The 26,952-nt window shown below is 40.5% G+C and overlaps 1 protein-coding gene across 1 annotated transcript in view; it reads left to right on the top strand.

Moving 5' to 3' along the window:
* LOC308108412 (plexin-A2-like) overlaps positions 1–18,043 on the top strand; it is a gene marked incomplete at its 5' end in the record, with an annotated part of 69,554 nt that extends 51,511 nt beyond the window's left edge. Inside the window, 11 exons of the mRNA XM_080461298.1 lie at positions 338–606; positions 2,699–2,765; positions 3,161–3,307; positions 4,890–5,049; positions 5,840–5,943; positions 10,877–10,973; positions 11,875–12,074; positions 13,216–13,385; positions 14,428–14,640; positions 16,836–16,986; positions 17,911–18,043. Coding sequence (XP_080317424.1) covers positions 338–606; positions 2,699–2,765; positions 3,161–3,307; positions 4,890–5,049; positions 5,840–5,943; positions 10,877–10,973; positions 11,875–12,074; positions 13,216–13,385; positions 14,428–14,640; positions 16,836–16,986; positions 17,911–18,006 — 1,674 coding nt within the window. The 3' untranslated portion in view covers positions 18,007–18,043. The remainder of the gene's footprint in view (positions 1–337; positions 607–2,698; positions 2,766–3,160; positions 3,308–4,889; positions 5,050–5,839; positions 5,944–10,876; positions 10,974–11,874; positions 12,075–13,215; positions 13,386–14,427; positions 14,641–16,835; positions 16,987–17,910) is intronic.
* Between the last annotated feature and the right edge of the window lie 8,909 nt (positions 18,044–26,952).

Below are 26,952 nucleotides of genomic sequence, written 5' to 3'. Positions count from 1 at the left end.
AAAAAAAAGAAAAAAGAAGTCAAGGTCAGGTTTGCAAATTAGAGCCTCACTGATTGCACTTTGGAACATCTTCACCTTTTCATCACAGTGAGGACCCTTTATTAGTTGCATTAATTCAAATCTGAAGAAACATTTTTATGGCGGGGATGTGTCAGCGTCTTGGCAACGCTCGCGACTGAGCCGAGTCTGTTGCCACGCCAGTGGTTCTGTTTCAAATCTACAGTTTGAGCAGGTGCACTAGAATCCTCGCTTTAGTCCTTGTCATGACTCATCCATGAGGACTCTTTAATGAGCGTGTGCATCTTTGTGTGTGTGCAACAACGCATGATGCGTGTAGGTGCCGGGGAGCGGACAGGCGAATGTGGAGAAAGCCTTGAAGCAGTTTGCTCAGTTGGTGAATAACAAGGTTTTCCTGCTGACATTCATCCGTACGCTGGAGCTGCAGCGATCCTTCTCCATGCGTGACCGCGGCTACGTGGCCTCGCTCATCATGACCGCTCTGCAGGGGCGGCTGGAGTACGCCACAGACATCCTCAAACACCTGCTGTCGGACCTTATAGAGCGCAACCTGGAGAGCAAAAACCACCCGAAACTCCTCTTACGCAGGTAACGATCATTGAACATGTCTACAAAACTTCTGTTTATTCATTAAAAAAAAAAAAGAAAGAAAATCAGCCTGCAGTGAAATATTTCCAATTCTTTGCAAAGTGTGAGTTTGCCATTTTGCAAAAACCATGTATGCCTTTGACTTTCAGAAACAACTTAATTACAAAACAGTTGTATGAATGTGAGATAGGCTATTTAAAAAAAGAAGAACATCAACATAAGTGTGTATGAAAGTATACCCGGCGTTTTATTTTTAGCTTCTTCTTCTCTCCCCTGTGCAACTACCAGAGAGCTGTTGATAACGATTTCACTGGAAATACATTTGGAGTAAATGCAGTTAGTTTACTTGTGAATTTCCATGTTTTATTTTAACTTTGAGTGTGAAAATGTACCAGCTACTCATGCAAGACAGTATTTTAACATTTTTCCATTGTGTGCAGTGACTGTTAACAATGACAATCGCCTCGACTGTGATGACATATATTTTTGAATCCATGAATTAATAATGAGAACAAAAAGATCACATTATTGTGATGTACTCGATCTTCAGACCCTTTGACCTTCACTTTCTTCCAAAGACCCGCCAATGCCAACAGTCACATCACGGCTACACGACTACACACACTCCAATCCATCACAAGTTAAAAACAGAGAAACAGACACACACACACACATTATAGTGTACCTAGAGAAACCCCACAGGTGCACAGGGAGAACATGCAAAGTTTGCACAGAAAGGCACACTTGGCCCAGCCCGGATTCAAAAACTACGGACCCTATCATGATGAGGAGAGAGTGCTCACCACGACAAGAATAAATCAATATTTCCTTCCTAAAAAAAAAAAAGATGAAAATCAAAGGTTAAGCTGAGTTGAGAATCTCATATACTGTAACTTGTCAAACACTACTCTCCAGCATTTTAGGACCAAAAGTAAAATTGTTTTCCGCCCGAGTAAGAGGATTTACGCTCCAGACCGATTCTGTCACAATCCTGATGAGTCCTGATCAGCGCTGCTTATCATTTGGCATAGATAATTCCTCTGCGAGCTGTTCTTTCCAGCCCAGTTGCCAGACTCCTGATGGTTGAGTAACTAGGCCAGTGAGGGAAAGCCCACCTCTGTTCAGCTTTGTTTTGTGCAGCGGTTTGAAACATTGGTTACGAGTCGGAGAAACAGTGTGCCTGAGCAGACAGGTGAAAGACAGGAGTGTTAAAAGTGATAGAGAGTGGGAGGGACTGGCAGAGGAAGAGAACCTAATGGGGAAGTGTGAGTGCAGCGGCGGCAGAGTTGTTGTCAACCTGACTTATCTTCTGTGTGCCACTCATGAAACATTCAACTGGAGCTCACGTCCCCCCCCCCCCCCCCCAATCACCTCTCTTCCCCTCTTTTCTCTCGCCTCTCCTCCTCTTTCCTCCACCTCTGGTTATCTGCCGATTGTTTTCCCAGCACTGAGACCGGCCTACTGAATGTTTCATGAGGGTTTTCTTTTTTTGTTAAAGAGGGCTCTCTCAATCTGAAGCACCCTCATTAGATACGAGTTCACATGGGAGCTGGTACAACGAGAACTTGTTAGTCCAAACATGCTGCTCTAGCGGAAACACTCTAAAATTTAATGGGATGCCTTCAACAGTCAAGTCAATACAGGTTAAGGTTGGAATCCAGGTAAAGATCAGAATGGAGTGACAGAGACTGCAGGTTAAGGAAGGAGAGGGAGAGGCTATATTTTGTTGCAGGCTCAGATTCAGAAGAAAAACTGGGCTTTGATTCTATTTCGTGCGATCCAGCCAAATCATAAAATATTTCTATCTCGACGGAACCTGAAGTGGCCATCTGAGTTGTGTCGGCAAAATGATGTCATGACCCACATATGTTGTGCACCAGAAGCACTTAAGTTACAGTACAGTGAAGTCTGTGTGCAGCTTTAGACTGAGAGACTAAGAGGCTATATCGTGTAAACTCTCCATGTCATGTTTTTGCCAACAACAATGTTGGGCTTTTCTCTTTCTTAAATTATGAAGAATAATCAGAGCTCTCCAGCTCTCTGTGGGACGGCGCTCACTAACAAATGAGTGTGCTTTCTTCTTGTCTTGCAGAACAGAGTCGGTGGCGGAGAAGATGCTGACAAATTGGTTTGCCTTCTTGCTCCACAAATTCCTCAAGGTAAAAATTTAATCTTTGTCTCACCTTGTTGCCACAGGTGTCAGTGTGATGTACTACAGCACTGCTTCTTGAAATTATTTGCATCGATTTTATAATAGACTGCTGTGCATGGTATTTTTTATTTATTTTTTGTAGCTATGATCTTAACTGCCTGATATTGATGCAGTTCATGCACGCTGCGGAGGGATAATGGTTACCTGTGAGGTCAAACATGTCTCCAGTGCTGCATTTCAAACTGATTTTTAACATGTTCAATGTGTCATGCACTAGTTAAGAGTCTCATATTTATTTATTTTTTTGCAAGGAATACAGATTTATCTCCTTTCCTCAGCTTCTTTCTTATGTCTTATTTTCTTCTTTCCCATCTAATCCCCGGGTTCCCTCCCAAAACAAAGGAGTGTGCTGGCGAGCCTCTCTTCATGCTGTTCTGTGCAATCAAACAGCAAATGGAAAAAGGGCCCATAGACTCGATCACAGGCGAGGCGCGCTATTCCCTCAGTGAAGACAAACTCATTCGCCAGCAGATTGAATACAAGACACTGGTGAGTCAACAGACATTCATAGACGGGGAAAAAAAAAGACCTTCATTTTGTCTGAATAATTTTTGCACATCTCTTGGCAAAAAACCTTGACAGATCCTTAGAAATGTGGCACACGCCTAAGCAGGGGTTACAATTTCATGAATGCTGTGAATGTTTGGACACTTTTGAAAACATGATGTCAGTGTACAAATAATCTTGCACAGCCAGATGTTGATCTTGTCAAGCTTAAGATCCAAGCAAAGCAAACTGAGAAAAGACGACCTTGTAATGTTGCCTTAATGGAGTTGATACAATTAGCAGCAACAAACCTCACTCCATTCTAAAATTTTCACATGCTGTATATTTTTCTGGCTTATTCAGTATTCTCAAGGCCATTTGATAGGTTTGTGCCATTTGCTAATTCCCACTGTTGGGGTGCAGAGTGGGTAGACTGACACGCTTCTTTACCTTAAATTGACCTGGGTGGAACACTATTTTAAGAGATTTTGCACACAACTTACAGATTAACCCTCATACAAACATCCCAACTACTCGGATACCCTAAAGGGACATGCAAAATTTTTTTATAAAATTGCGGGATCCCGCAAAATGGAGCCCCGGAAGAAAAGTGTTTAAAATAATAATAATAAAAATACTGAAGCACTGTTGAACGACTCCTTTATTTTGTCTGTAATGTTATACACCTCTATTATAAATGCCTTTCCTCTGACCTTAACATTATAAAACAAAATGTACTGCTTGGATCATTTGCTTTGAAATAGTGCGATTAGTAAGACAATGGGGCTGTAAAGGGAAACTAGTTTGTGCTTACAGCAATTTTAGAAAGTCCCAGGCCATCAGTGATGTTTTATATAGCCTCTGGTTGGCAACCACCTTTTTGATAACATGCAACAATTTTAAAACTATCAAATGAAGCATTACTGATGTTCGTTAGGTTCCACAGTAAAATATAAGGAGCTATACAGATTTTACTGATCACAGATCTTCTATCTGGCATCCAAACCAAATAGACATTAAAGTTTTTTTTAGGATGAGGTTATCTGTAATTTTAAAAACATTACATTATTTCCAGGTTTTAGGACTCATCATTTCAGTAATTTCTCAGAGTAGAACTTTTGAAATAGGTGCTACGGACTCTTACATGCTGAGACGACAATAATATTAAAGGCTGGATGCTAATCAGGTGATTGTGATGCCTGCATAACACAACATGCCCCCTTCTATTACACTTTTATTTAAATTAAGCTGGCTGGGTTCCTCTGTCAGCCCATCAGAATAAGTTCCCCCTCAGGGTTTGGCTGCAAAGCAGGGCCAGCCTGCAAGAGAATGACACCTCTCTGATCGCCATGTCAGAGAGTCTGAGAGGCTGTGTCTCATTACTTGTTTAATGCCCCTGCTAGAGCTGCACAGCCACATCCTGGAGGTGTGAAATTACATTTCTGGCTAAGATGCTCTCCTCCCGGACAGTTTGGTGAGGAGCAGGTAATGAAAGGACTTCCCAAGCAAGCAGGGAAGCGCTCTGACACTCTCTTATTTTTATTCCCCTCTCCCATCCTCCGTCTTTTCTACCCTGGATCTGCAGACACTGAGCTGTGTGAACCCCGACAATGAGAATAGTCCCGAAATCCCAGTCAAGGTGCTCAACTGTGACACCATTACCCAGGTAAAGGAGAAGATCTTGGACGCGGTGTACAAGAACATGCCGTGCTCACAGCGACCGCGAGCTACAGACATGGATCTAGGTGAGGCTGCAAATATTTTGTGGGAGAATAATTATCAAAAAAATATGTTTTCCTCTGAAATATTACAAAATTAAAGTTTCTACATAGGCCAGACTTAGTTGTGTATTGACAGGTGGCATAGTCTAGCTGAGAGTGGGATTGTTAAGGCACTTGTCACTGAAGACACAAAACATCAACAAAGGACTCCACGTCAGTTTTTGGGAGACACATCCCCCCTTCCTGTAGCTGTTTACAGACCTAATCAGAGCCGCACTCCTCAACAGTGACATTAAACCTTTCTGACAGCACACCTACACTTAAGCTTACGCCCACAACATGTCATCCGGGGCTGAATGACTCGGCACAAATCCAGCTGACACGCACCTTCAAAGGGGGTTTTACCTTGTAGGTAGAGGCTGATATTGCTCTGGGCTTGTAGTTTTACACCTTTACAGGTTAGGGATTTGGAGAGGATCAGTTTCTCTTTGTTGCTTTGGGCAGCTTAACTCCCGGCGGAGACACTGAGTCGTTTGTGTTTTGTTCAAAGACTCACAATCACTTTAATTGTCAAATGGAAACACACAGGCAGCTGTCTGGGTGACATTTTCACTGTGACATTTGACAACTTGCAGAGTTTGGAGAAATAAACATAGTGCAGAAAGATAACATGGCCTCAGCTGAAGCAACAAAGAGGAAGCGCCAGACAAATGATAGACGTTAGACAATATATAACTGTCAGGCACTTGAGATACAAATGTTTCCTAAAATGCCCAGTGTCACCGATTTGCAATTGATTATATTTTTTGCACAGAGTGGCGGCAGGGCAGGACAGCTCGTGTGGTCCTGCAGGACGAGGACATCACAACCAAGATAGAGAGCGACTGGAAGAGACTCAACACACTAATGCACTACCAGGTCAGTCGATATTATAATTGCCACTCCCTTAACCCTCTACTACGTGACTTTTTATGTTAGAAAGTAAACAGCTTTTTCAGAGCTTTAAGGTTACTAATAATGTATCGTATGTATGTATGTACCATGAAAGTGATTAACTTTGTTGCCTGAGGGCAACAATGTGATAGGATTGTACGAACGCACCAGGTTTTTTAATTATTGAAATGATGAAACACAAGCAAGAGATACATAAGAAAAAAAAAATACAAATGATTTATCAATTAGACAAATTATATTTATAGTTGCTATTGGATGTGAAACGAAGATTTTGATGTCCTTTGCATTGTGGTTTGTGTTCAACCATGACAATCCATTGGGCTGTGGCATCCACGTGCACATCAGAGACTGGAATAGGGGTTGCAGATCCCTTTGTCCAGCAATTGGAGGAGTCAGACGACCTCTCTTATGTTCCATGCTCCTTCCACCTTTACACTGATTTTCTGCGACGTATGACTTGAATGTGTGAAGCTCCACCTTTTATTGTCTGAGCTTAGTGGAGCTTGATTCCACTTCATTGATCTGATTATGTTGTTCAGTACAATGAGGAAGTCCAGACAATCCACCCCACCGATATTTTTATTGTCGTCTCTCACTTGAACAGGCCAGGGGACATGGATGGATTTTTTTCTATTTTGGTCCCATCTGTCTACCGCAGTGGTTGGATACACGCCAATGTAGTGACTGAGAAGGTTGATTGAGCGGTTATCATACCATTCCATCACATGCAAAGTGATTTCCACAACCACAGCAGTCTTCTCTGGGACAGTTCCTCGTCCGTTTTGCGTTCAGCTCAGCATCAGACATCAGATTTAGTCCAGGTAGTTTGTTACTGAGAACAACACCAGTCCAGTGGATTCCTTCCTGAGCAAATGTAAAGACGGCAGGGACACTTGTCAAAGAGCAACTTGTGATGCTGATGCTTGAGTATAGTCTGGGCCAGTTGCTCCAACATCTGGCCGCTCAGGGGGTTGTACAACTCTCCCTGTACAATTCTCAACTCTGTGTGGAATACATTCCGATTTGGCCAAGACAAGTATTTAGTAATCCCATTCATGGAGTTTAAAACTAGAAGGTATCGCTTTAGCTTGTTCCTTCGCTTGAAGAGGACAATCTGTTCATCTCCAGCAAGCCTCTCAGTCATTGGGATTGTTTTCAACTTTGATGTGAGATGATCTCCCAGTGGCTGGATCTGGATGATCCTGTGTTTCTGCTTCATTGTGAGTCAAGTGCAGGGGTTTCTTGATGGCTTTCCCAACTATTCAGATTCATGGTGTCACTGAACCTGGAACACCTGACTGGCTTCATGCCAAAACATGTACATGGCGGGTAATCCATGCAGTGACATGTAGACCACAGTACACAGGTATTGCTCCAGTTGTTTAGTCAAGGTTCAGGGGTTTGTCAGGGTCACACTGTACAGCAAACAGATTTGACTGCTTTGAAATTAATTCAAGGATATCTTCTGAAAAAACAGCTTGGAGTATTGACGGAGGGAAAAATATCTTCTGATCTTGGGAGGCATCCCTATCATTCTGGATATTCAGTGAAGTTAGCACTGGTGGCTGCTCTCCATTTTGATATGGTATTTAACCATTTCTACTGTTTAGGTGTTTTTGCTGTCTTTTAGGTTTTTGTGGATACTTTAGCATTTTCAAGCATTAGGCACTTTTGCCATTACCCTTTATTACTTGGTGATATGTTAGGTTGTAATGTATATTGTATTTGACAAACTACTGAACCAGTCTTTTATTAGAGAGTCATATTTTTCACCTCAAAGTGTGGCATAATAGTCAAGAGGTGTCCGTCCGTCCTTGTTTCGGCTTAGTCCATATGTGGTCGCAGTGGCAGTATAGCCCACACATCTCTGTTCCCTGCAACTTCTTCCAGCACTTCTGGGGGAAACCCCAAGTGTCTCTCACACCAAACCAGAGATTTAATCTCTCCATTGAGTCCTGGCCCGACCACGGGGCCTCCTCCCAGTCGGACGTGCCTGGTAAACCTAACAGGTTGCTACCAGGGGGCATCCTAATCAGACACCTGAACTACAACTGATTCCTCTCAATGTGAAGGAGTAGTGGCTCGGCTTTAAGTCTCTTTCACAGATGGCTGAACTCCTCGCTCTGTGACGAAGAGTGACGCCCGCCACCCAGCAGAGAAAATTCACCATTTTACCTTTTCAAGCATGCAAATGAATTGTGGCAGCAAGTCATAGTGCCTAGAGAAAAAAAGCCCATATAGACACAGGGAGAACCGGCACACTGCACATAGAATAAGTCCAAATCCAGACTGGAACTCAGTTCATCTTGCTCTGAGGCGATAATTCTAAGAACTAATCCACCTAACATTCCAGCTGATAATTTTTAAAAGAAATTAGAAGAAGCTGTGAAACCCGCATGGTACCCTGAAGGGAACTATTACTTGACATACAGTAAAGTAATGAATGTAATGACATAAAACAGAACAGAGCAAACAAACAAAAAAGCACATGTGACAACTACCAGCAAATTTGACGTTTTTGGTTGAAAAGACACACAAACAATAAATTAGCATAATCATTGCAGAATAATTTTCTTCAATCAGCTAATCATTTTGGCGCTAATTAACACCCGGCTTGAACAACATTTGCACTTCTCCACCTGCCTGAATAATTTCCAACCCTTTTTTTTTTTTTTTCTAGAAATTGTGATTATTCAGTTGCTGGAAGGCATCACAGCAGATACCGATGAAGGATGAAGGATTACTCATTCATATGCATATCAATCACTTCATTGCTGCCAATATTTTTTTCAACCTCACGGTCACCAGCGCACTTAGTCAACCCACCTTCCACATGTGTGCACGGGGTTTTTTACGACCCCTTTTTTTTTTTTCCCAGCACGTAAATACAACTACACAGATCACCAACCTCAACTGAGTCAGCCGGTTTCTACTGTCAGTCAATTGTGCGTGTTAGTTATTAGCTTTTATTCAGTTAAACACACACAAAGATAAATACAAAAAATAAATAAAAAATACTCTCGTTTTTTGTGACAAAAGAGGAATGCACCGCTCTCTATCTTTATAAGAGATAAACCATTTTAATCGTTTTGTGTTTAATCGCTCTGCCAGGTGTGGAAATGTTTGTTCCGTTGTTAAGCTGGGTTTGGTATTATGCAGAACACCAGCGTAAATTCTGCTCATGCAGCGGATGACGAGGGCTCATATGCCAAGCACAGCAAGTGGTACGCAGCATTTTGTTGGATGTGCTACAGAGACAAAAATCTAGGACCATCACTTTGAAGCAGAGTGTGGTTTGCCACTGCAGTTTTTAAAACATTCAGCAGTCTGATGTTAAATCTCGGTCCTGGAGGGACACTGCCTTCATGTTTCAGGCCTTAACCTGCTCCAGAACAGCCCATTGTAATGAGCAGCGTGTTATTTGGCTTTCTCTTGAGCTTGATAATGACACATTCAGGGGAGAAAGAAAACCTGGAACATTCAGAATAGTCGGCCTCAGCCACAAAGATACAACTTCACTCATGCAAGTATTTCACTATAAGTAGGTGTAGGTTTCAAAACACTTGACAGTCTGTGCGAACAACTAATAGGACCCATAAATATCAATGTGTTGTCTACAGAATTCTAAATACTCTACTCAGACTGACCTCACTTAATTAGGAAAAAAAGAATTGATCATATCACAGTGTGTTAAAAAATAAATAAATAAAATGTAACAACAATATGATGAAAGCTAATTTTGTCCAGCTGAGCATCGGAGAACAAATAAAAACATTACACTATATTCTATTAACAAGAAGTAACTTCACTGACAAATGCCAGCTTGGCAGTATTGCATGTATAAATAATTGAAACATTTAAAAAATGAGTCCCTCATGCAGTAAAAGAACATCAAAACACATTTATAATAACATGGCACTGTGAGCACAGTTGAAAATCTGGGAATCCTGACCTCAAAGGGGCGGGTCATTCACAACTCGCTCTGCAAAACAACTCAGAATTCTAAATTCCGAGGACAACACAATATGCTGCTTCAAATCCAGTTGTCCCCTAACGTTCAATTCCTGACCTGTAGCTTTGTTTGGGAAAATATGTCTGGAGCTTTTGTGATTTAGAGTCCTAATTCCCACTAGATAGCATAGAAACAACAAACAGCTACTGACAAAAATGACAATCAACTTTGTCATTACCTCGATATGCCAACACGTGTATGAAATGATGCTTGTAAAGTGTATATTATAAATAGATGTCACTACACTTATGGATTCACTCGTGCAAGCAGCCAATGGAGGGTCGGCCAATGAAGTCTACAAATTCTGACTTTGCATTTATCACACAGTAAGGATTAAAAAAAAAAAAAAAAAGAAATCTCATATGTTTGCACAAAAGCTGTTGGAAAAAAACTGAGGCTTTTTTTCCCGATTACCTATGAATATGTGCAGACCAAATGGTGCTTTGAGGATTTACTCTATGCAAGAAGAATTAAAAATGAATTTGGACATGTGAAATTCCCTGCGCTCACAACCCTCCTGAATTATATCACAATGGAGGAGATTTTGTTACTTGGTTTTTTATTAATCCAATCTGTAGTGGTTAATTTTCACTCTGCTGAAAGTGTCTTGACCTAAGGTGTGAGCTGATTATATATAATAAAAAATGGGTGTGGTACAGTTGAAGCTGTTGTGATTTACACTGTGATGAATGTGGATTTCTTTCCAGGCAGTCAGTTTTTTTTTATTGGATATATTATACTTGACCTTAAGCTTATTATTCTCTCTGTTCATACATCCATAGTGAGTGTTGTTTTTTTTGCACACTGTTTGAAATTCTTGTTGTGGTTACTTTTAACCGACAGCTGGCAGGCAAAAATTCATAAAGCTTTACCTTTGCCTCTCAGGTGTCTGAGCGCTGCGTGGTGGCCTTGGTGCCCAAGCAGATGTCCTCTTTCAACATCCCCTCCTCAGCCAGCTTCCCACGCAGCATCAGCAGATACGGTAAGAACTGTTGACGAAATACAAATACTTAATATTCATACAGCTCGCAGCAGTGTTGCACCATCTGTTGCTGTCACTCACCAGTCTGTTGTAAAGGACATTAGTATACACTGTTATTTAGCACATTAAACAAAAACATTAACATATCTTGGATAGGAAATGTTCCAAGGGATACAATCAACACACATTCTGTTTTTAAAATAACTTTCGTTTGGAAAAATATGTCGACAAATGCAAATCAGTTATGTGTAAAATGTTCATGTGATAAGCCCACGTAGCCTGCAGTGTTCACGTGTGTTACTTTTTAAATTCTCGAGGAGCAGCAGGAAGAAAATGAAGTGTTCCAGAGATTAAATGAGCGGCATACTTTATTGTATGATTTCTGAATTATTACTATGACAACCAGTAAAATAATGTTAATTGATATTCCAGTCTGAGTTTACAGTGAATGCAGCTGACCTTATAGTGAGATCAGAGGAACAAAAGCCATTTTCTCTTTTCTTTTCACTTTTACCCAGCTAAACAATTTTGGTTTAGTTCATAGAATGGCCAGAATAGTTGCTAATATTTGCCAGATTTATAGATTAGTTTTTCTGTTAGAACATCAGACCACTCCATAGACTGATGAGCTGAGGTTAAGTCCATACAATAGTTCGACACATGGAAAGGTGGCTACTGGCCAACTTTGTCAAACTTTGCATGAAACATGAGTTTTTCTCTTGTTTTGTTGGACCAAATAAAGAATCCCTTTGCTGGAAGTCTCTCCTGTGCTTTGGTTTTATTTAAGATTATCAGCTCATTTAGGAACATCTGAGATGTACTTGAGCGCAGCTCGGTCGCTCACTCTTATTTCTAATGGACGTCTCTTTAATTTGATTTTGTTTCATCTTTGACCTTCCAGGTGTGGATGTGCCTTTCCGCTCCACACCCACCAGCCCTGACAGCCCCCACTCCCGTGTGCCAATGCTGACCCCTGACCTGGAGAGTGGCGTCAAGGTTTGGCACTTGGTCAAGAACCACGAGCACGGGGACCAGAAAGAGGGCGAGCGCGGCAGCAAGATGGTGTCCGAGATCTACCTGACGAGGCTGCTCGCAACAAAGGTGCCGCACAAAGCTCATACGCCGGGAGATCCCCAATAATATCCCCTCAAGCCAACAGCCCCCTTTTAGACGATCCTTTTTCTTCTCATCACATTGTAACACGTGTTTAAAGCATGTGGGGCGGGCCAGAGAGCTCCAAGGGTGGGGTAGTCCAACATCAGGAAAAGTCTAGACGTCGATGACGATTGAAACAAAGAAGTTGGGAGGAAAAATTACCGGAACAAAAAAGTTTTTTGGGACTGAATAGAGACTAAATGATAAAATACGCGTCAGTGCCACAAATACAACAGCTACAAAATGCATGTTAAGATGTCCTATCAAACCTTTCAAAAGCATTTCACTTGCACGAGGAGAGTTACGCTCTCTTTTTGGATATGGATCCCAGTAGTCCCAATAAGATAAGATAAGATAAGATAAGATATCCTTTATTTATCTTGCATGTGGAGAAATTTGCAGTGGTACAACAGGATAGTAAAGAGAAAGAAGCACACATAACAGGAACTAAAAAAAAGCAGATAAAAATACAATATAATAGAAAAATATGCACACGGTGCCTATAAGTGTGGACATGTACAGAATATGGGGGTGGATGTATTGCACAAAAAAGCAGGTAAAGATACAATGTAATAGAAGAATATGCAAATGGTGCCTATAAGTGTGGACATGTACAGGGGCTACTTGGTGTGGCTGAATTTGCAGCTGAGGAACAATCCTTCATAAGGCAAACTTTGGGATCTCTGGAGTTTGAAGTTGCCTTTCACAGCACAAGATGACACGTTCAAATTCAACGCATCAGTGATTTCCTGAACTGTAACGTCGCGGGTCAGGAAGCACTCTCCTTAGTCGTCTACCGCACTGAGGGATAAGGTGACTGTGTGCTTTGTCGAGACTGTAGAGGAGACCTGTGCGACTTTCTACTTTGATCTGTTCAATATTTAACTTGTGCTGTCTGCATTACCGGAATCATTTCTTGGATCATCTCATATAATGGAGTTTTCATTGGTACAGTCAGATTTGGGCATTTTAGTCCATTTGACCCACGTGATTAATCTTTATTTTGACAACATGAGAGAAATAAACGGATTGGTTCATAGCATATCAAAACACTACAATTCTATTTTGTGGTTCTGTTTTTCTCCAGGGAACGCTGCAGAAGTTTGTGGACGACCTGTTTGAGACCCTGTTCAGCACTGTGTGTCGGGGCACTGCTCTGCCTCTCGCCATCAAATACATGTTTGACTTCCTGGATGAGCAGGCGGACAGACATGGCATCCACGACATGGACGTCCGCCACACGTGGAAGAGCAACTGGTGAGAACTTTTTAAACAAGGACATACACAATTAACACTTATACAACTGCTATTTTAAGATTTTGGGAAAAGTCACCATCTCTTATGACCCTTCACATGGAGTTGAACTCTTAGATGTAGTTGAAGAATATTCTTAATTTTCAAGACTTCAATATCATTATGAAAATACACCATTACATACCATTTAGTCAAATCTCTTGCAAAGTGGCTTGATTTTAATCAAGATCACACATATTTCCTGTTATAATATTCTCAAAATGAGTTTTAGTTGCACTTCAAGATTTTCTATATATTATTGAGTGCAACTATTATAGAATCCAATGTGTTTATTGCAAAAAAGTGCAGTAAAAATATGTTTCTTTTGAAATACGTTCAGTAGTTTTTTGTGTACACTGTTGCTGTTAGAGAAGTTTTTCCACATCTGTGAGATAAATGCATCATCAAAGTACATTAACAGGAAAAGGTTTAATAAAAGGGACGTTACACCACAATGTTTGAGAGATTATGAAAACTACTACGAAAATAACACCAATCTAAATTAATACATTTTCTCGACGTTCTTGTATTTCATACAGTTTACCTTTGTCAGTTTACAAGAAAACAGACACACAAGTTATGTAAGGTGATAATTGAAAAGAAAAAGTAGAGTTCACAATTGACATTGCCTGCCTTCAAATCTACCTTTACTTGATTATTCTGCCGGCCTTTCGCTTTTTAAAAGATTATTCTTATACAAAAGTTGTTAATAGGTGTTCTATTCCCATTTAATTCCTTTGTATGTTTACACAGTTTTTCATGTGCTGTGAAGATGCTTTTGACCATAAATTCTGTATAATGTATTTTCAACAGTCTATTTACATAATGTTCCCATAACAAAGGTGTGATATGAGAGTCAAATAAGCATTGGGGGAGAAAAAAAGACCACTTTTCTTTTTAACACAAGATGAAGTAAATGATTTAGTTTCACTTTCAAATTGTGCAATGCCTGAAATGTTTTTGTTTTTTTTTAATTTTCTGTCCCTTTCTTTTTCTCTGGTCTCAGCCTCCCCCTGCGCTTTTGGGTCAACGTGATCAAGAATCCCCAGTTTGTGTTTGACATACACAAAAGCAGCATCACAGATGCGTGTCTGTCTGTGGTGGCTCAAACCTTCATGGACTCTTGCTCGACATCCGAACACCGCCTGGGCAAAGACTCCCCCTCCACCAAGCTGCTTTATGCCAAGGACATACCGCATTATAAGAGCTGGGTAGAAAGGTGCGTACATGCTGCTCACAGCAACCAAATTTTTGTTGGCTTAAGCCTTGGTTTAAGGAGCTAAATGGGCCTCAAAGCAATTTTCTGTTGGTGCCATATCAGAACATTGGCTGCTATTATGTACTTTTTTTGACCAGAAACTCATCTTTTTTGGGGGGGGGGCAGAAATGGCACTTTCATTTTTATTTATTTTAAACCTGGCAAGGTTCTCACTGCACTTTCGCAAATTTCCTGCACATTTGTCACATTATGTTTCAATCTTGATTTCTCACACTGGAGAGACACTTCAGGGCTGAATTTGATGCAGCAATATGAAGCAAAGTCTTTTGATAAGATTGATATAATAGGAATCTGGGTTCCAATATAAAAAAAACACTCTTAAATGTGTGCATACATTCAATTCAAACTTTTTTTTATACAGCGCCGAAAACATCAGTCATTTCAGGGCACTTTTACAGAGAAAACCCCCCATAACTATTCCACATGAGCAAGCATAAGCAACGATGGAAAGAGAAAAAACTGCAGAACGAGGCTCAGAGGTGGAGGCTTTCTGATATCACTTCTAAATGATGTATTCAATGGCTGCTCCAACATCCTTTGAGGTTGTGCATCATGAAGTTTGTTTGATAACTTGATTCATCAAGAAAATTATTCATTTGTATGACTTTATGTGTGTTGACATTTTCCATTATTTATCACCTTTTTTATTTTTTAACCTTGACAGAAAAAAGAACAGATTAAAATCACTATGGGCGAATCTTTTCACAGTTGTTCTTAAAGTCGTCACCATCACAGCCGTAACCAAATGTAATACTACAGTAATTTGTTCCGTGTAGTATTACTGCAGTTAAGTGTCACGCAGAACAAAAACTGATCAATGACGGTATTTCAGAGCAAACATGATGAATGTTATATAATGATGTTGTTAAATATTGTTACATTATGGAATGATAAACTTGATGAACATGATAAACAGTGATGTTTCGCAGTATATTATGAGTACAGTACCATGTCCAGATGTTCACTTCTTTACAGTTCACTTCTTTAGAAATGCTCTAATGTGGGAGCGTTATGCCACAGTAAAGTTTCTTTATGAGCAAGTTTTAAATGTCAAAATGACTGGAAATGAAATAGTCGCAATATTTTTACAGCTTCTCTTTATCAAAGTTGACAACCATCATGTGTATTATATGAGATTCATGACTGATGATTACCTGAAAGCCTGCCTATTTCCCTGTTAAATGGTGCTGCGTTTGAAAGTAATTTGCATTGGTGAGATGAGCCTAAAAAACTTTTCTATGCTGTTGCTATTGACTTAAGAAGACCTCAAGATGAGATTTTGCAACAAATGGCAATCCCTTACCGCCACAGTTTGGGATCAGACTCTACCCTCCTGGATGGTAGCAGTCGCTCACTAGAGAGCAGGGTTTCCTCAGACTATTTCCAAAATGTTGTAGTGGAGTCGTTACCTCGACCCCATTGAAGTTGTAAGAAATCCTGTTTGAAGAATGGGATCAAACTGCAGCGTGTGCAGGCTTTTTGACCACCATGATTAGGAGGTGCTGAGCTGTGTATAGCTCTTCCACACACTATTGAAGCACCTGTTTGTTAAACGGATAAATGGCAGATATGGCAGACTTCATCTAATCCACCCAAAAATCCCCAAGTCAACAGTCATAAGAAAAGCTCCTTGGCACTGGCAAATGATCATTTATCATTTTCATGTGCAAAAACCTCACATTAAGCTCTGCTACTAATCCCACAAATGCATATTTATTTACAAACGTTGCACAGTTTGAGAGGGAAATAAACAGACATTCCGATGGGATCCATTTATTTACGAAAGCATTGGTAGAATAAATAAATTATTGTCTATTTCTTATCCGTGATGGTTAATAGAGGCAGATTGTGTTTGCAATCATGAAAGCATCTCCACGTAGGTGAGGGGTGTATACTCTATATGCATTTAAAAAATGTGCAGGCGCGCTTTAAATGCACTGTGCGCATGAGTAAATGACTGAACCTGTGGCTGACGTTGGTTTAGTCTTCTGCCCAGACACCTCTGATTTACAGACGCCTCCACTGGTGGATACTCTGACTTCTCACAATAGTCTGAAGTGAGGTGAAATGCTGATGGTGGTATGCATGACTATGCCCTTGTCACCAACTCTGTGGGTGTGTGTGTGTCTTCTCAGGTACTATGCTGACATCAACCGCCTGCCTGCCATCAGTGATCAGGATATGAACGCCTATCTGGCTGAGCAGGCTCGCCTTCACTCCAGTGAGTTCAACGTGCTCAGTGCCCTCCACGAGATCTACGCCTACGTCAGCAAGTACAGCCAGGAGGTGAGGCCCGGTCAACACACTGGAACATGGGACACCTTCATACATGCCCCTCCGGCACAATTTGCTGACAGAAGTGAACTTTTCCTGACATTAAAGCAGGAGTCACCATTAATTTTATATTAATATTGGATCAAATCATCGTGTTTTGCTTGCAGGAAGAGTTACCACTCAGCCTTTAAATTCCCCGCAGCTCAGAGCACTTAAACATATTTTGTGTCATTATTTTTGGTTTCACGACACGCAATTTCACCACTTTAGTCCACTCTTAAGACTCTCATAGTGTCATTTGAGCCCCAGCAGAAGGCCGACTTCTCTGACAAGCCCTGATGAATTAAACTTAAGCATTTAGCAGCTAAAGAGGCAGATATTTCCCTTAGGATTTTGTGGAAGGAAAAATAGAGAGTAAATAATGCCAACCTTATTCAGTCATTTTGGCACAAACATAACGCTTAAGGCATGCTAATGCAACTGTGCATACAAGGTGAGGTGGTCTAACGTGAGTGCTGTAACAACTCGACATTGAACTGTGAGTTCTGAAGAAGACAACTAGATGTGTAACATGAACATGATAGAAAATCAACAAGTGTAGATGCTTTTGATTTGGATTAATCATTCCATTTAACCACTTTTTTTAAGATCAATTGTGATTTGTTTTGACCTTTAATCTAATTATTATTAAATGTTTCATGTTTTTTTTTTGGGGGGGGGGGGGGGGGGGGGGTTGCCTTATCAGGAAAAATACAGGAGGAACTTTTAATGCACGAAGCAGGGATACAATTACTGTCTGTATTTTGGATCATTTTTGTGTGCACTGTACATAAACTGGATTTCCACAGCTGATGATTTCTACAGCTGACCAGAGACACGCCTCTCTTCTTTGGTTTCACAGTTTTATTTGTGTGTTTCTCTCTGTATGTGTTTCAGATTATTGAGGCACTGGAGCAGGATGAACAGGCCCAGAAGCAGAAGTTGGCCTATAAAGTGGAGCAGATAACCTTAGCTATGTCTTTAGAGAGCTGAGACACGCACACACACGCACACTCACACACCCACGCACACATGCCTTCAAATACACACATAAACATGCACTTCCAGATCCGTACACACACACACACACCATTCAAACATGGAGTAAATTTGGGCTTCATTGTCCACAATATGTGCATGTACGGACATGCACGATCACACACCTCTCCAGAGAGACCGTGGATTAAATGGACCTAGTGTATAAACTAACAGTGACGCAAAGAGATATGAATACATGTGTATATACACACATGCAAATGTACATACACAGCACACATCAAACAGCAGAACGTCCCAAAGCAAGACATTTGAATCCAGTGTCACCGCTTCTTTTTTTTCCAGGAGGAATTCCAACAGGCAAACATCAACTTCTAAAACACTCATATAGAGAGACAGAAAGAGGATTCAGGCCATCACGGTTGCTGAATCTGCCGCCAATTCTTTTCCGCTGGCTAACAGTTCGTCTTTGTAGTTGGTGCTTATATGAAGTGTGTGTGTGTGTGTGTGTGTGTGTGTGTGTGTGTGTGTGTGTGTGTGTGTGTGTGTGTGTGTGTGTGTGTGTGTGTGTGTGTGTGTGTGTGTGTGTGTGTGTGTGTGTGTGTGTGTGTGTGTGTGTGTGTGTGTATGTGTGTGTGTGTGTGTGTGTGTGTGTGTGTGTGTGTGTCGTGGCTGGAGCTCTGAAGAGAACAGCACTTAATAAAGAATGACTCATCTTGAAAAGTCACTGGAGGAGCTCCACAAAGACACAAAGACAGGAGCCAATTTAATGGGACGGCACATGCGGTGAGACGAGACTTTAAGAACTTTTCATGTGTCAAAGAAGAAGGACACTCTTTCGCACTACATATCACAGGCTTGGAGTGACATCGCCATTTGTAGTCATTTGGTGCAGAGATGTGCAACTTTGTTTTATGCCTTTTCCGTAACGACTAATTGGGGGAAAGAAAAGTAAGGATTCTACTATCACTTCTTTCAATTTTCACTTTTGAAGGTTCCCATCGTGTGTTTTTCGCTTTATAGAGACTGTCTGAACTACTAGTATTTGAAAGCAGCATACACCAAATCTGTCATCGACAAGGTGAGATTCTAACTTTTTAATAATCCAGAACCAAGACGTCTAACCACCCTCCAATGAAATATAGGGTGGGATATTTCCAGATTCAATTCCTGGCTTTTTTTTTTTTTTTTTTTTTTTTGTGCCAAATATAATGTATCTCATGTTTCATTCATATTAAATGCTCCTCTTGGAGCTATTAATAATACATGTATTGTACGTAAAAGATCCCATTTGAGATAGGACATTTTTCTTACAGTGATGATCTATAGACCACTAATTCAGCCATTCAAAGATAAGTGGAGACCAAATTGAACTGTAGCAGAAAGCATGATTAATGAGCCTGATCCTGGATCAGATTAGCCTAACCCCGGCCAACGGCGCCACTCTCCCACCCCTCCTTTCTCATCAGTCATTGTTTACATTGAGCGTAATACTTGAAATGCACTCAGTGTACAAGATATTAGGAACACCTGCAGCTCCCGTGAGGAAATAAGTGTGAAGACTTTGATGCTTTCTTGATTTACTCAATAAATCCACCTTCAACGAAACCTGGAAATCAATCAGAGGCCGAGAGCTGAGTGTGTTCCTTATGTTTTGTAAACAGAGTGGATATTAATGATATGTGTTTGGACCAGTTACTGGTCCTTGTAAAATCTGTTTGTTGCTTCACAGTGCTTTTCGATGCTTTACATCCTGGCTGTTTTTGTGCTTCAACGTATAAAGTCACACCTTTTGATTTTGCATACCAGTGTACATTTTGCCCGACTGCTTGTTGTCTCCTTGCTGCTGTAGTTATAGTGCCATATCTAAACATTAAAAGAATTATCATGATGGAAGAAGAAAAAAAAAAAAAAGAAAAAAAAGGAAGAAAGAATTCAGAGTTTTAGTTTTGATTGTTTTACCCATTGCAATGATGAAAGATAAATGCCTTTCTGTGCTTGAGGCTGTTTCATTGCTCTGCATATAGTCACGGCGACTATTATCCAGCAAAGTCTTTCTGGAGTGCTGCTCTTTCTTTTTCTTTTTCTTTTTTACCATTTCAGTATCAGTGGAGTTACTATACTCTCCACAGGACCTTGATTCGTGTTAATCTAGAAGATCAAGATAAATTAAGGAATAATAAATACGTTTCCTGTTAAATGTTGAATTATGACAGAATTCATCTGTTTCATGTGTGGTTTGATAATGATAATTTATAAATGTGTTGTGCAATAAACTGTCAGATGTTTAAACTGTAATGTTTTTTAAACTATATATAACTGTATAAATACTGTACATAAAAAACACTCCTATTTTGCAAGCAAAAGATTCACTTTGTACTGTTGTTATACATTAAATGCGCAGCTGATTAAAACCATTTTTGCCTGTTTTCTGTGGTGATTTTCTTACTAATCATGTTGAAAATTATCATATAATTGACATTTAAACCCAATATAAAATATTGCTTCCATTCAATTAAATTGTGTCTCATTTATTCACGATTTATAGTACTGCGTCGTGCAACGCAGCATAAAAGATCAACTGTCCAGTGCATGATTGTGTAATTCATAATTAATCTAGACCTCATTTCTGTTTTGCGTTGGGTAGACCAAATCCTGCTGCTGCCGTTAGAGGTGAGGTCATTTTTAAGCCAAGCTGAAGTCTGCCACACATAACTGGATAATCTATTCTTATTATGTTAGTGGGCCATTAGCATTTTTAATTTAATAGTTACACTCTTATTGGGTTTCACTGGGAGGGCTTTAAATGCAGCAGAATGATGTCAGAGATAAACTGAAATCCCTGAAGTACATCCATCACTCAAAATTAACATAATGGTTTTTCCCTCACACAGAAGACAGTGGCCTTCCACTGATGTCTTTAAATAGGGATGATAGATTAAAAAAGGAGCAAAAATGAGATTCATTTCAGTTTTGCTTGAAAGAGACGTTCATTGTTCAACAAACTGAAGACCTTCCACACTTGTTCCATCGCCGATGATGCAACATTACGCCGACAAACTAGATTTTAGTATGATTACTGCTGGGAAATTTTATTTGGGTATTAATTGTTTTTATTAGCAATGTTGACAATTAAGCTTTTTGAATGAAATGATAAGAAGCAATGTTAGGCAGCACTTCAAGCAATATGTTAACAGTTATTTCACTATTCATGAGATTACACACTGAGGAAACGTTCAGTCACCAGCCTGCTTTACAGCACTTGACAGGAAGAGGGCGTTGTATTTCAAAACCAAAAACTAGTGAGCAGTTTTTCACAGGAAGCAATCCCTTGTGGCTGATCTGCTTGAATGAGTTTTTTCTGTTTGTTCGTTTTTAAAGGTGAGCCAATGATGCAGAAGAGCATTTATTTTTGTGTTAATGCAAAAGTGTATTTTTAAATGTCGGCATGCAATCACCTCAATGTATCTGTCTCTTAGTCATACTAATGTATGGAAAAGCAGGAGATCAAATCCAATCAGCTGACAGTTTGACACCAACAAACTCCAGAGTCTCTGCAACAAAGGAATATCCTGGAAAAACTGACTTGACGTGACAGCCTTTCAGGGATAAATAATAGTTTGCACTATGTGACAACATATTTACGGCATGTGAGCAGCATATACTAGCTCCCAAGCACTTGCCATGAGGAGACATGAATTCATTATTCATGTTGAACCCCCGGGGCTCTGGGCAAGCATTGCAGAGGCGGGCTCAGGGAGGGCGAGGAGAGGGGGTGGGGAGGTTGTGGAAACATCCAGGGCTGCTAACCCATACCTGCTAGTTCCAGGCTGGCTGTCACCAGTGTTCTGAAAAGGTCTGTGTCCACCTGCCAGGCTTTAACACCTCATCATGCCTCTCTTTGCTAAAGTCAGAGTGCCCAATTTTAGTAGCCACCAATTGGCCCTTGTTTACTACCCACTCCCCACACCGAGGGCAAATTGTCAGGACTCAGACTTCTTCGACTGATGACATTCTATGGCTTACTGCTGAGTAAGCCATAGAATGTCTTCCCGGTGGACTGTGAATGTGGGTGGTATAGGACAGGTTTACGGAGCCAGTGGAGTCATCGGAAACCAATTATCTTACTATCAGACCTGGCGGCTTGTCATAGTGTCTCATTCTGCTTTGACCTGTCATTTAACAAATTAGATTCTACAGAATATGAAAGCAATTCTTCAGTTCTGGGTATTACTACTCGTACTCTGCCTGGTGCACATCTTGAAGGTCTCCTGTGGTGCAGTTGAATCGTGATTCTGGAAAATATGAAATGTATATGTCAACTGCAGGTCCTCAAGAATAATTCCAACAGCGGCTCCATCTGTGGAAATAAACACTGAGGTGGAAAGTCCTTGAACTTTCAATGCAAAGAAGTTGTGCAGAGACTCTGCTTTACTGTCCTTCAACACAACAGGGGACCTCACACCTGCATATTTACATTATTATTTGCATAAAATAAAAACTTTATGAAATATGTATTAAGAGAAAGGCAGTACAGTGGTGAACACTCGAGCCTCACAGTGAGAAGACCCCAGCTCGATTTCTACAGAACACCTTTTCTGTGACTTCGCAGGTTCTTCTCATGAATGCACCGGTTTTCTCTGGGCAATCTGGCTTCCCTCCAAGACATAGTTGGTTGCTGGAATTGACCATAGGTGTGTTCATGTATTAGCACTTTGATAAAGGTGCCGTTTATCCAGCTTGTATTCTGCCTTTCTGCAATCTGGGACCAGCTCCACCTCCCAAAGGTCCCATAGTGAGTAAATCATCTCAATCATCTCTACTGTAAGATGAATTAAATGATTGGATCTTAACAGGGAGGCAGTAAGATGTAGGGATTATCGTGGTCACCAAACAGTGTGACAAAGAACTCACAGATAGGGTCTTTCTGTGCGGTTTGCATGTTCTCTATGTGGATACATGCATTTGGCTCTGGTCACCACGTCTTTCTAAAATCCAAGGCCCTACATGTTTAAAATCCTAAAATTGTCCTCACACGTAAATATTTTGATATCAGTCCGTGTGAGCCTTGTGATGGATCAGTAACCTGTAACAGAAAATTCATCAGAAGTATCACATTAACACGCAGAGGCATTCAACTGTTTTATACAATGAGGGAATTAATTAGCAAGACTCTTAGAAATCAGTCTTCTATTGCTGTTTTCTTGTACTTTTTTTGTTGTTTTTGTCCATAATGATTGGACTTTCCCACTACTTCCACTACATAATCAAGCATCATATTCTCTTGAACACAGCTGGAACGCAGCCTCCAGGCTGCTGCTGCCATCAGTTTCAGATAGATATATGCATGCTATGAAACTAGAACAATCAAACACAAGTAATGCAGAAAGACTGATTCAAACTACTATTAACAAAAGCCTGATAGCTGCAGAGCAATCCAAAATGTCTTCATTTGGGATTTAGATGGTGAGCTAATCCACAATGCCTTTTTTTGGTTGCCTGTTGGTAACTGTGGCTCCTCTTTTGCTCACTTGTAATATCGCAGTAACTTGAGGACTCTTAGGGGAAACATCTGTCTAAAACTAAGAGTTGAAACGTTTTTTTTTTTTGTTTTTTTTTCTAATATGAGGCAGTAGTCAAGAAGATGAAGCACGAAAGACAAATCAAGAGTTTAATGACATGCTTGTGAAGCTAATGTCCAGTTCATTGATGTGGACCTCACCTCAGTCTACCAATGCCATCTTCTGGCCAAAACCATTATCGCAAGCATGTCTTAAAAACTTAATCCACACAAAGACACATTCATTGTTAACCGCTGTTAGTCAGGGTGCAAATTGAAGGCTGAGAAAATGTGATGCATGAAGAGGGCAAAGGGTAAGTATTTGGCCGCGACAAAAACGAATAGTCTGTTTCAGCCCTGTCGCCTCAGGATGTGCATAATGTCTGCAGAGCCATGCAGTGTTTCTGCAGGTCATGACACAGACGCACACAAAAAGCCGAAACTGGAGCCTGAGCCTGTGAAGAGATCTCCACTCAAGGGCTTCACTGATGCACATTTTGTTTTAGGAAGGACTTACTTTATTGATCTGATACTTTCCCTTTGTCAGTTTCTCTTCCCTTGAGGTCATTTGAACGCAGAGACCTCACAATTCAGCCCAAAGAGGTAACGGTCAACATTTGCTGCAGTTTGAAATTAAATCCCCTCCCTCTACTCCTCCCTCCAAACCCTCCCTCAGTTTTCCCTCCTTTTCAGCCTCCCCGCTCCTGCACTCATGAAATCACTTCAAGACAGACTCCCTCCTACATGGCCAATCAGTGCGCTTTGTAGGATTTATGGCTCCCATTTTCAATGCTCTTTAAATTCTGTATTGCAGCACGGATGTATTTTTGTGACTGTTTGGCTGCGCGTTTGTAAAAATAATCTGTGAAGTTATATAAAAGTACCTTTCTTCAAAAAAAAGTAACTTCTCTGACAAGGTTTGCCCGTTTCTGTGTGTGTAAAGTCAAAAACACACCTCTGCAGTTAAATAGTAAAGACCAAGAAATTCCTTCCTTCATTTCTTCCCACGATTGACCATCACATTGTGTTAGTTGGTGTTTTACAGCTTCCTGTTCAGAGCTCTGCCTGGACTCTTACAAAGAATCCACGGCTGGAGGACTGAGAGCTCTCACACAGAATAAAAACAAGAGTACATTTTCACCAAATCTTCAAAAAATAAAGTTTGTTTATGCATCGTGAGGTTATTAAAAAAAAAAATGGGTATAAAGACACACAGTCTTTGGAGAAATAAGTCAATGAAAAATTCCTCTTGGAAGCTTTCTATTAGTAAGAAGGATCTACAACTTAAAGTCAAGCTCCAGTGATTGCAGGGCTGCCAAATTATCAGCTTAAAATTTCATTGTGTGAATGCTGGAAGCATATAATTTTGATTATCATTACTAATAAGATTTCTTGAATAAAGCACCAGGGACTTTTTGTCTGCTTGCTTTGGAAAGGTTTAGTTGGGTTCTGTTGTACTCTATCATTGTAAGAGCGCTTTGAGATGTTTGTTGATGTGATTTAGCGCTTTACAAATACAATTGAATTGAATTGAAGCGTTTTGAAGGATTCACATTTACAAACACGAGCTGTTGATCAGTCTTGATCAGTTGTCTTTCCCCAAAGAAACAATAATACTGATATTCTAATGTTAAATGATGAAATCCACTAAACTGACTTTGCTATGAATGGAACTTGTTTGGGGTTTTTCCTGTTTGATATTGAAAACCGGTGTACATTTGAAAACAACAACAACAACAACATAGAAACAAGGGGAAAAAGGAGAAAAGGAAAAAAAAAAGATTGCATGTTCACAGAATGTTTTGCACCCGCTCAGGATGTCTGCGGTGGTTAAAGTATAGGGTGACTCTACGGGGTGCTCCTCATGAGAAAGTACAAACACAAAAAAAAAAAAACACTGCCTTTCTCTTTTGACAGAGAACCGACTAGCCTATATTCCCCCGAGATGCTCTATCATAGATTTTAGAGAGCGTTTGACAAACATGCTCCGAGGTGTATACCCATGTTGCATAAGCATCTGAAATCTGACTAAAAGACACTTACAAACTGAAGCAAAACACAACCTGCTGTCAGAAATAATTTAAGGTCCCAGCAGACATATGGTGATTGCAATGTACTGTTACTGAAGAAACAGTGCAGCGGTGAGGAGGAAAAGAGTATGTTGTCAAATCCCATAAACTGCAAGAGATGTGCAGGGCAATCTATATACAATAAACAAACAGAAACCATACTCAGAGACTTTAGATTACAGGATAACCATTGATAGAGATCTTTTTTCAGACTGCCACTCTGTAAGGTCTTGAGAAGAAGAATGCCCGAGCTGTCTGCGTTAGTTTCCTGCCCCCGTGAACAGGAAGGTTAGCCTGACACGTTAGGCCAATTCAGTCACCCAAAACAGAAAAGACATGACGATCTCGCTCAGTGTGTAATGGAGACTGAAGAATTTCTGACCGTATTTGCAGTTAAATATTTACGTTTGTCTTCAACATAAAAGTAATTTTCATTCATCTAAAAACATTTGTATCTTGCCACTTAAACTAATTAAAATTTAATTTGTTCTGTTATATTGAGACTTTTTTAAGAAAGAAATATTTGAAGGAAAAAAAAATAAAGAAATAGGCAATGTCTGCGGAAGAAAAAAAAAAAAGGTGGGGGCCTGGGGGGGATTCCTGTTATCTGTTGAGAGGAAAATACATTGTGAATCACAAAATGATAAGGAGAGAAACTCTTAAACTAGATTACAGTGTAATTAATGTTTTACTGGGGTGATATGACCGCGGCAGTACAGCCGTGGCTGCTGTAACAGGAACTCCACAGCTCTTCTCTCTTGGCGTTTGCGGCAAAGCTCATCTTGAGTCACAGCGAGGAGCCAATTGCCCATCTCAACACCCTGCTGTTAAAGCTGAATGTTTGATAGAGGTCTGGTGGGGGAGGGGGTGAGGGGCAAACAGAGGAAACGGGATGATGGGGGAGAAGGATGAGGATTGGGGGGGGGAGACGGGGCCAAAACAGGGACAAGGGGGTACTGGGACTGGTGTCAAATTACATGAGTGTTCTTAAAGCATGCATCTTCTGCTGCTGAATGTTTTTCTCAGCTTGCTGCGACTTTCTTGGTGTGCGAGGGTGGGTCCTTTTATTCTTTAACGACTCATTTAGCATACCTTCACCAGTGGTTCCAGATGTGCAATTTCTAGAGAGCATGAGAAGTGTTACTATCGGAGCTAACCAAAGCAAAGCAAATACTCTCAAGTTGCAGTGGGGGTAGATGCTCTCAGGACTTTGTGGAAGTGTGAAAGATTTAAGCAGATCCTGTGGTGTCTCAACTACTGAGTTGTCGGTTGTTGATTGATGGGCTTGCTGAGTGTTGGTAGTAGTGGTGGTGG

This window comes from Lipophrys pholis (genome assembly GCF_963383615.2).
Source record: "Lipophrys pholis genome assembly, chromosome: 4".
NCBI classification, from domain to species: Eukaryota; Metazoa; Chordata; class Actinopteri; order Blenniiformes; family Blenniidae; genus Lipophrys; species Lipophrys pholis.
Note: the sequence above shows the minus strand (reverse complement) of the source record. Positions and strands in the feature narration are given on the sequence as shown.